The 10912-nt window shown below is 50.4% G+C and overlaps 1 protein-coding gene across 6 annotated transcripts in view; it reads right to left on the bottom strand.

Moving 5' to 3' along the window:
- Positions 1–1934: 1934 nt before the first annotated feature.
- Positions 1935–10912, bottom strand: part of BCL9 (BCL9 transcription coactivator) — an 83966-nt gene continuing 74988 nt past the window's right edge. For 3 of the 6 annotated variants that reach the window (XM_034642777.1, XM_034642774.1, XM_034642768.1), the window contains exons 8-10: positions 6254–8495; positions 4760–5020; positions 2528–3645 (exon numbers count right to left, since the gene is read on the bottom strand). In XM_034642777.1, coding sequence (XP_034498668.1) covers positions 2528–3645; positions 4760–5020; positions 6254–8495 — 3621 coding nt within the window. Of the gene's footprint in view, positions 3646–4759; positions 5021–6253; positions 8496–10912 lie in introns of all 6 variants that reach the window. The other 3 variants (XM_011231467.3, XM_002924549.4, XM_034642786.1) reach the window with 2 other exon arrangements.

The following is a 10912-nucleotide window of genomic DNA, read 5'->3' as shown; positions in this document are numbered from 1 at the left end:
AATACTAGGTGCAGCAGGGAGTGGGGCCACCCAAGAAGCCAGTCCAGTGGACCCATGCCAAGTCGCAACCTTCCTTGTTGAGGGCTCTCATTTCCCGTTCCCCACGCTTAGCTGTTTCCCTGTTCTCTTCCATATACCTCAAAGCCAGAGAACCGAGGAATATGGCTAAATTCATGAAACAAAACGCTCATTTTACTCTCCTAAGGTAAACTTTTCACCATGCAGGACCATCTGAACAGATCTGATTGTGCCAGAATTCTTACACTTGAACTCCGCTTTCTCATCTGCAAAGGAGATGATTACCACCTCCTTCTCAGGCCCTCAAAGATTCGCATGAGCAGCACCCGGAGGTGACTGGTGAGGGCAGTGCTGCAACAGTCGTCTCGCTTCTGCCGCCTGGGGCTCTGGTGCTACTGAGACCACAGGGCCGCCAGCAGTGGAAGAGAAACCGGCTCTCGAACACACTTGTTCGAACACACTTGTCGGAGAGAGAAAGTCACGGGAAGAACTCCCACTGTAGAACACCAGCAGAGCCCAATTTGTGCAAGTTTGTCTGCAGATGACTCTGCACCTGCTACTCCTCGCTTCTCTCTCACCTGTGAACAAACACGCACACAGACGCCCACTCACTCAGCTAAAAACGCCTAGGACTCAAAAAACTACCCACGCCAGAACAAAACCAAGCGCACAGAAACACCAACAGCCAGGGCTTCAGACAGGTACCTCGCAGGATGCACATTGCTGCGCGGGGGGAGTGTGGTGGGATGGGGCCGAGCCCAGGCTGAGCAGAGCCCAGAGGGGATGCCGGGGAAGGGAGACCGAAACCCACGGACTGTGGAAAACCGTGATTTGCAGGCACAGTAGTAATGTTTTACCTTAGCAAGATCCAGGGACATTTCAGAGCTTATGCAAATGACTAAAAATATACCTTCAGCCTTAATTACTTCACACCATTAAATTGGCTCTCACAGAAATTCCTGGTAAAGACCATTAATTACCTCTAGAGGTAAGTTTCAGCACTGGGGCGGGGCTGCGGCTCGGCCTCCAGCTAGGCTTCCGTGACTGAGGTAGGACAGGTGCACGGGATGAATCTTCGAGCGGTTACTCCTCCTCCGCAGCGAAGGTGCCTCACCTGGGCAGGCACTTCTGTCGGCTTCCCCTAACCTTCCTCATCCACCAACCCGATACAAAGCGGCTGCGCTTCTTGGGTCACGTGGCAGCTACCGTGCCCAGTACTAAGCAAACAGGAATCCAAATGAACCAAAAAGCAATTGGATTTTGTAAGAAACAATATATTTTATTTTTCTGACACCACAGCTCTGGTGAGTGGTTTTGTACCAAATTTAATGGAGGTTACACAGAACGTTTTACGCATGGGAGGGGGAGGGAAGGGAAGGAACCACAAAATTAAAAACAAAAACAAAATCCTGGATAGCTTTTAGCATCTGTTCCACTCCCACATTGATAAAATTCACTTGGGAATTCCTAATAAAAGGAGAACATAAAACAAGGTGGGCAGGGAAGGGCGTGTTGGGGAAGAGAAAGGGAAAAGAAGACCACTGAGCATCCCAAGCACAGGCCTTTCCCTCCCGGAGCCGGAGCCCGGACACGACACTCAGCCTGGAAGGCGAGGCTTCCTTAGATTTACTTCCCCCAAATAACACCGTGTATTGCAGCTGCCAAAGGGAAACAGGAGGAGAGCAGGGGTCGTCCGTGGCGGGGCAGGGGGGAAGGAAACACACTTAACCAAGGAGATGGGGAGGGGGAGGGGAACGGAGAGAAAAACGTGAAGGTGGGTTTGCAGACTGGGAGAGACAGACAAGTGCCGGAGAGCACTCGAACTGAAAAACAAACGTCCTAAGCTTCATTATTTTTAAAAAGAAAAATCTCCCCCCTCCCCCCACCCCTCGCTGAACTTAGTTCCTTTTTTTGTGCTTTTCATTAATACTCTGCTCTGAGGTCGTAGTTTGGTTTTTTTTCTATACACTGGAGTTGAAAGAAAATAGTCCAAAGGTCTGAAGATGGATTCTCCACCTAAAGTAAACAGCCCAGCATTCCTGTTCTCCTCTTGTCCCAAAGACTAAAGTCTCTGCTAAAATCCCTTTTACAATATAGTACAGTACACAAAAAAAAATAAAGCCCAAAGCAAAAAACAAAACCAGAAAAGAATCCTGGGAGAAGCCAGTCCAAAGGACGTAAACATACAGAGAACGGTGCAACACATGACCGATGGCAATTCTCAAAGCACAGCTACAGATTCCCAAAAGTAGGTGCCATCATGGGATACCCAAGTCCACAAAAATAATTTTTAAAAAATAAATCTTAAAAAAAACACACCTGTTGATTAAATGAATCATTTGTTTTCAGGTAAATCCGTACATTCTCGAGTTCCCCCCTCCCCCAAAGCAGCCCTCGGGTCTCTGTTCTCCTATTGCATGACCAACAGTACTCCTGGAACTCCCTCAAAGCAGCTCTCAGGACCTGGAATCTCATCTTGACAAGGATCGGCACATCCAATCTTAGCAGCTTAAAACATCATGTTTCCTGGGTTGCCAGGTCCTTGGCTAAATCCACCCATGCCCACGTCAGCGGCCATGCCCCGGGGCCTCATCTGTGGGGGGATCATGATGTTCTGTTGGGGTCCCATCATGCCCTGCATGGACATCATCATGCCTGGAGAGCCCACAGGCCCAGGGTGGGTGTAGAGCCCCGCAGGCCCCCGATCCTTGCCCGGAATCATGCCCACGGCAGCAGCTGGATTGCTCATCAGGGTGGGCTGGCCGGGCATTGTAGATTGTGCTGGTGACATCATCCGATGGTGAGGTCCCATCATGCCTTGCTGGAGAAAGGCTGGTGGTCTCATTGGGTTGTGGCCTGGCATGGATGGTGCTGTACCAAGAGGGATGTCCGGTGTTCCCACTGGCCCTGGACCTCCCATGCCAGGTAATGCTAGTCCCATTCTGGGGGCTTGTTCACCCATCATCCCCTGCATGTGCGAAAACCCAGGTCCAGGACCCTGGGGCTGTTTACGGCCTGGGACTTCCCCTCGAGGGAAATATTGCAGTGTCTGGCTAGGCTTCTCAGATGGAATAATGCGAGACAGATCGAACTCTGGTATTCCGGTGGCTCCAGGTCGGATGACCTCCTGCAGATCTGGGTCTGTAAACACCGAAGGCATGCTGTTCCCCAGGACGGCGAAGGAGTCAGGACCCCCAGGGCCTCCAGGCTTGCAAAGTGCTGCATCTGCTGAACTCTGAGGCAGGGTGCTGGGGCGGCCAAGGGGGCCTTCTCCTGGGAAACCCATACCTCCTGGGAAGTTGCCCTGCCCCCCACTGGGGCCATTGTGAGGGAATGGAACCTGCTGTGGAGGAGACTGTACTGGAGGGAAGCCCTGGGGGAAACCCATCCGTCCTTGAGGTACCATTGGAGGCTCCTGGGACCCGTGCCCCATGATGGGATTGTGTGACATCAAGCCGGGCCCCATTGGGACCCCATGAGGAGGTATGTTGGGTCCCATGGCATTCGGAGAGGGCATCTGATTGGAGTGAGAAAGTGGCTGGGTCATTCCCATTGGGCTGAGGGTTGGCATCGGAACCACGGGATTTGGACCTGAAATTCGAGGATTCTGTGTATTAATGCCCATGCCTAGAAAAATAAAGATATCAAAGGAATCACCTTAACCAAGAGCAACTTAGAAAAACTCTAATTAATCCAATTAACAACAGCAACAACAAAGTCTTCGTGTATCAAATGTGCAAGGGACTCTGCTGGGAAAACACACAACCCAAAATCCCTGCCCTCGACAAGATGAAAATACATTTTGGAGCATACAAGCCAACAGCTCTACAAGAAGATATATTCTGAGTCTTAAACTGTATGACATAGGGCATGAAGAACACAACTAGGAAGAAAGCCTCCTGTGTGAAAAGTTACAAATTAATATGCAAACCAATTTAGCCTTCTTCATTGGAGACACTGTTTAATATAGAAGGAGCAAATTTGTCTGAATGACTTACGTATGATCCTCCTCTTTGGAGAAAGAGGGTTGGTTAATCAGTCCTGCAAGTCCAAGAGTCAGAAATAACAAGGAAACCAAACAGTCCTTTACCAATTGACATTTGGCATTATCTTTTTTATACTGCCTTACAAACAGAGCTTTCCAAACTCTAGGGTATATGAAACGTTAACGAAATGATAGTTTGTAACAGAAAAGGAAAGCGTGTTGGCTCTACTATAGTCTCCGGGACCCTTAAGTATTTGGTTTCTCTATAGATTTACCACTGAGTATGGTGAGGACGGTGCTTGCTAGGAAACGGGGGCTTTCCCCTGTCTGAAATCCTGTGGCTGCCTGTGGTTGGAGGCTGCCCTTCCAGAAAAACACTTAAGAACTAAAGGCATTGCGATCAGCATGTTAAAAAGAAACGGCTTTCAGTATTGCTCCAGGAGGATCCCCGTCCCACTCCTACCCCCTCAAAAGGGAAAAAAGAACCCATCTGGGTACACAGAAACATCAGAACTTCTATAAGGAAACTGTAAGAACTCTAAGGAAACCTGCTTTCTAGTAAACACACCGAATCAAAGGAATGCAAAATTGCTTTTGTTTTCCTCCTCTAGCCAAGACACTTTAATTCTACTGATGGTACTCTTTCTCAACTCGTTCCACTTCCACCCGTTGAGGTCTGCAGCCATCGAAAACACAGGCGAGGAGCCTCCCTTCTGTCTAACACTGGCTCTGTGCCCTGGCTTCCTGGTTTCTTACCTGGCATATTGTTCATTGATGGCAAGTTGGGGGAACGTGCTGGAGGGGAGTCGTCATCGGAGCTGGCCACGGTCTTGATGGCGTCGTGGTATAAAGGGGTGGAACTGGGCATTGCGAACTTGGACATTCGAGACATCATAATAGATAGCGGGTTCTGGGAAAGGGTCGGCTCTGGAGGCATGGTGTAAGGTGTACTAGAGGGAAGACTTCCAGGGATATTCACAGAGGCAGACTGGCTGGCTGTAGGAGGTGGGGGGCCACCTAGAACAAAGCAAAATAAAACAAAAACGGGCAGGGAATTAGATTCCTCTCGAAGGCTACTGGGCCCTATGGTTATGAACTAGCAAGGCCAGGAAGGAGACAGATGAACAGTACAGTGTTATTAGACCCAGGACACAAACCATCAGTCTTCCAGTCAGGCTGTGTGTGTGTGCAGAGGGGTGACTGCACGCGATACGGAGGGACAGAGCAGCAGACGGGAAGAAAACACACCAAGAATGCGCTAGAAACAGAACTTCAAGCTTGGGAAAAGCATGCTTTAGGGACAACTATCTTCCTGAAAAGAACATGAAAGCAGCAGATCTCTCCCTTGCCCATCACAATTCAGAATCCGACTCGGGGACTTGGTAAGCCGAGGAGCAAGACCAGCGACCCGACCCCAGGTGCGAAGTGCATCACCCTGCACACGCGCTTGATTTGCAGGACCAAGACGTCCAAGCTGAAAAGTTCCGAGGTGGCTGTTCCACTGTCCTGCTTTTGTGAACCGCTTCCCAACTGAGAGAGAGACGCCTGAGCAGGGCGGATACATCTTCTCTCTCATTCTGAGTCTAGTTCCTCACCAGCAGAGACAACACGGACCTAGTATTTACACCTCAGGGCTCATCTTCCACTGACCACCTCCGGTCCCAGTCACAAAACCACCATCATCAGCGAGAGCTTCTCCTAGGAAGAAAATACTGACAAATTGCCCCTGATCTGTGAGAACAGCAGTCTACCAAGGAGAAGGTTTGGGTAACTGTCTCTGTGGTCAACATGTATTTATGAGAACCACTCTCAGCAGCCTCCCCTTTCTGCTTAGAATCACACACAGAGCCTGTGGACACGAGGGCAGCCCCTTCAAGTGGGCAGGTCTCTATTTAAAGAAGCCACATTTACCCACTGTCAAGGCATTTTATTTCACCCCACGTGTTCACTGTGCAAATGTAAATTACTCCACGAAATGACATAGGCTTCCCGTTTTCCCCCTACTTGGAACAGTCCTATCTGACAAACCTATTCTGCGCTAAGAGCCGCCTATCTCTGCCAGGATCGGACACTTGCGCGGAACCCTGTGGAAGTACTGATCATGCCCCTGGCCACGAATACGTCCTTCCGGGCAAAGGCCACCTCCTCCGGCTGCATAATCTAGTTAGGACAGTTTTCTTAAAGTACATAAATCAGGCTTTTGCAATCTCCGGCTACAAGGTGCAACTGCAAGGATGCGAGCATACTGACCTGACTCTACACTGCCCAGCATGGCTGGGGAGGCCATGGTGAGGGGTGCTTTATGGTTTGGAGGGATCCCGGGACTCTGAAGGGGAGGTTTTGGAGAGGAGGTCCATCCAGGTGACGGGGCAGGAAGTGATGGAGACTTGAGGTGAACAGGCGAAGCAGCAGCAGACCCCAAGACAGGGGGGGACTTAATGGAAGCAGCAGCAGCTGGGCCCGCCAGCATGCCTGCCAGCTGCGATGGAGTCTGGGGGGACTTGAGGTTCCCCGAGGGCGAGCCCAGCATTGGTGACTGGACTTGGCGCATCGTGGGAGATTTCAGAGGGTTAATGCCTGGGGAGTGTACCTGGCTGCCTGCCACAGAGATATCCAAGGGCTTCCGCCCCAGGCCACGCTGAACTGGAGGAGCAGTGTTGAGGCTAGTGGGGTTACTGGAAGGGTTGAGAGGTAGTGGTGGCATATGACTGAGCCGGCTGTTAGTCCTTTGGTCGGGCCCAATTGGTTCTCTGAGATTCCGCAAGCCACTGTTGCTGCCTGGACCCTGAGACATGGGAAGGAATGGCCTGGGGCCCATGCCGTACTCTTGCTGGGGGTGCTCACCAAAGGGCAGGGGCACCATCTTCTGCTGAGCGGGCAGCATGTCTGCGCCAGCTGGGCGTAATTTCATCATCTCCTCAGGGCCCGCCCCAGCCTCTCTCATCTTCTGAGGTATCATCTGAGGGTTGGATCCCATGCTGACGTTTAGACTGACATCTCCCTTCATCCCACTAGGAACCATCCCAAACTCAAGTTCCCGACCAGGGGCCATCTGTGGGGGCATTCCTTTGGGAAAGTCACCCCTGGAGGGACTCAGAGGGCCCTCAACAGGTATTCGAGGGAAAATGGGATTATTCCCAGGCTCCATGTGTCGCTGGGAGCCTGGGATCATCCTGTTCATCTCCATGCTGGGCCTGATGCCTTCCATGCTCATCCCCGGGGGGAGACCGAGCTGTTTCTCTGCCAGCTGCTGTTGGAACATCTCTTCGGACAATCCTTGGGGGTTTGGGAAGCGCTCGCCTCGGCCAGGACCACTGAAGACACCCTGGCCAGGCGGGAAGTTTCGACCATCTGCAATTTTTGGCACATCGTCTGGCCAACTGACTCCAGAAAGACCTGGTCTAGATGCGGGGTTAGGGATGTTCGGCCCCTCCATTTCCGAGTTGATCATCCCTGCAAATCCAGGGAGGCGCATCTGGCTGCCCGGCATGTTGGGGTGGGGAGCCATGCCCCTCGGGGGCAGAGAATGGGGCATGTTGATCCCATCGGCAAAGGGCTCTGCCCCGCCAGGCCCCCAGCCTTCACTGGGGGCCATCTGGTATGGAGGGGGAGGCCCTCGGACCACGCCCCGAGGCCCATGCTGATGGACCATCATGTCCTGGAGGGAGCACTGCTGCACCACCACTTGCTCCTGCTTCCTCCTCTTCTCCTCGTAAAACTCCTGCTGCAGTTTCAGCCACGCTATCTGCTCGGGGGTCATATGGTCCAGGTGGTCGGGTCCCATGGGCCCAGCCTGAGAGTTCATGGAAGGTGGAACCATTTCATCTGGAGAGAAGGGCACCTCTCTATGTCCTTGAGGGCCAAATGGAGCTCCCACATCTGTCCGGGGCCCGGGGCCCTTCCCTAGGCTTTGGGATTGAGCCATCATGGCCTGTATTGGCCCTTCTGGTTTTTTCTGAGGTCCATCTAGTACCCCAGGATTCTGCTGGGGTCCCCCACTTTGTCCTCCCGTGAATTCTTTCTCGTCGGGGAAAAGCATACGTTGGATATCTCGGAGGGTTTGTAGGGAGCGCTCCCGATGCTCCAGCTGCTCCTGAGACAGTCCATCGGGGTTCTCCCCCAGTGTGGGGGGCTCGCCACTGGACGCCGGTGGGGGCGGAGGGGCTTTGGGATCTGCCGAAGAGCTACTGCTCCCCTGGGAGACAGGGGTCACTGCTCGGTTATTGGGTGTTGAGTTTGGCCCGGTACCGTCTGGGGGCAGTGGTGTGGAGCCGGCAGGACTGCCTACAGGAGCAATCAGTTTGTTTTCTAGGCCAGGACTATCCCGGTCCAGGGGACGCGGGGGTGCAGCAGGCTTGGGTGCTGGTGCCGGAACGGGTGGAGTCGGCTGCAGTCTGGCGTTCTGAGACGAATTCTGGTCCTGGTTGGCTGGAGCTGGGGGCTGTTGCGGGAGGGGTTTCGGATCATTCCGAAGGGCAGATATCTGTGTGTTCTGAGGATAAACGAGATTTTAGAAATCATTGGTAAATTGTACAGAAAGGCAATTAAGAAGGCAAGACATGTTATAAAGGATTTGTCCCAGTCCCATAAATCTATTCTGACATTTGCTGTAGAAACTGCCCATGGTCAACCCCACTCTGGACACGGAGCTGTTCTGATTTTTTTCTTCCACTTTACTATCAAATGGCATCCTCTTTCCCTTGCTGAAGATTAGGTTTCAATAACTTTATAAGCATGCCAGGGGAGAGCCACTCTGCCAAAGGGAATACATTTGAGTATCTATTTCGAGGAACAGGTTTGATATCACATGTCTACTGTGTGTTTCTGATTCAAAGAGAGATTAGTTTCTTGGTATGTGGGAGGCTGTACCTAACACCTTTTTCTTTTCCCCGAAAGTACAGTAGGCTTCTCATTGTCAATCAAGAGGTCTGATGTTTTCAGCTGAAAGAGAAAGTACTTGTCACTTACAGCTCCGTACTCCACCAGCCAGAGGAAGCAGGTAGGGCCGCTCTGTTTCAGTGTCCCCTCTGGCATGGTGACTACCAAAGTACTCCTCTCCTTGAGTTTCCAGGGGGCCTGACAGCTCTGGTTTCTGTTTTCAGTTTGTGATCACTGATTCCATATTCGATAAGAATTTGTACATTAACTGTAGTAAGATAATCCGTAGGCAGGAAGCGTCTGCGGAGAAATCTGAGGCTATCTAGCTCACGGTGTCTCTTGATCTGTTCTTTCCAACAGGCAGCAGACTGCCCTTCTTATAGGTTGGAGGATAGCCTCATTATTATTTATGAAGTACCAGTACAGACGCTACACTAAGTCCTGGTGAAAGCACCCTCCCCTGCAGTAGTTGACACGGATGCTGTGAGTGTCTGGAAGAGGGATGTATGTGTGCTGGGGATGAACCTTGGCACTGATGACGGGGCTGAAGGGAGGGTCATGAGGAAGAACAGAAGGGCCCGGCCTACAAACCCCATCTCAGGGGTCTTTCGCCAGCCTCCAGCGAGCCGCATGGCCCCTTTTTTGCTGTTCATTTATTCCTACTTGCTCACTTAATCCAGTATGTATTTCCAAACCCCTGAGGCTCTTCCTAACCTCCCCACTTGCTCTCTGGAATGTTTCCCTGTGTGCAAATTTGTACACGAATCATTATGTGTATCTCTGTATCGAACAGTCTGTGTTGCATAAACACAAAGACTATCTTTGAGTGTTCACATTCTGTGGGTATGTATGTAAATGTTTCCCTTGCAGGTACCCAGGCACAGATGTCTGCAGACAGAGACCGGGGTGGGAAAGGCTGGCCGAACGTGCATGACTCGGCATGCTCTCCGTGTCTTCCGTGTCCCTGACTCCTTTGTTGTAGTGTGGAGGTCACCTTAATTTTCCTTCCAGTGCCATTTTAAGTTTGGGATTGTTGGCCATCTTTTTTTTGTTTGTTGTTTTGTCTTCAAGTCATGTGACCAGGACAGAAGCAGCAGTTTAGGGCCACCTTTGATTCTAGATTGAGAGCAATGGTGATTTGATTATTCCCAATTCCATCCTTAACTCCTTTTCTGACTCATTTAAGTATCAGAAAAAGTAGAGGTGAAAACTATAGTTAAGATCTGTGGTTAAGTCGATCCAATGTTGGTTTGCATTGCACTATTCCCTGTGTGCTCCAGGGCAATTTAAATGTTATATATACATATGTATAAAAATTTTAAGTATAAATAAAAATATACATACATTTTAAATGTTACGTACGTCCATCCTCTACCCTTCTTGAATAGCACAGACGTATGAGGAATGTGAAATGCTCTAAGTCTAGGAAAGCCAAGCTCTGTTGTGTCCATGCACAGGGACTTCACTGATACATGACATGGACAAAAATATCTATTTTATCTTGAATTGTCATTTCATTCATTTATTGCCACTTAACTTTTCCCATGTTGAGGACCCCACCCAGTACTGGATTTTATGTTTCCTGAAAGCAGGGACTGCATCTTGAACCTCTTAATGTCCCCACAGCATTTGGTGGGATGCTTTGACAATGCGATTCACAGAAACAGCTTTTGGTTCCATGTGGAATGCTCCATGTACTCAACCACTATGTGCTTTTTCTAATGCGGTTCACGGCAGGTACTTAAGTTCCAGACGGGAGACAGACTAACGTTTATTATAATTTTGGAAATATCAAGCAATTAAAAGCATTCAACGGTCCTCTCACTTTGAAGTAAGGATCATTTTGGAAGTCACCGAGACTCTCATTATGGTATTATCAGCATGTGCTGTGTACTGAGGCTTTGCTTATTCCTGTTCTATTCCGCAACTAACTCAAGAGCATTTGTTAGTTTTTAAAAACTTGCCCTGTACCCAGGGTCTGAATTCAGGTTTTCCCACAGATGGCAACATGAATGAAATCGAAGGTCTTCA

The sequence above is a fragment of the Ailuropoda melanoleuca genome, chromosome 2 (genome assembly GCF_002007445.2).
Source record: "Ailuropoda melanoleuca isolate Jingjing chromosome 2, ASM200744v2, whole genome shotgun sequence".
Taxonomy (NCBI): Eukaryota; Metazoa; Chordata; class Mammalia; order Carnivora; family Ursidae; genus Ailuropoda; species Ailuropoda melanoleuca.
The sequence above is the reverse complement of the archived record's forward strand: the minus strand, read 5'-3'. Positions and strand labels throughout refer to the sequence as shown.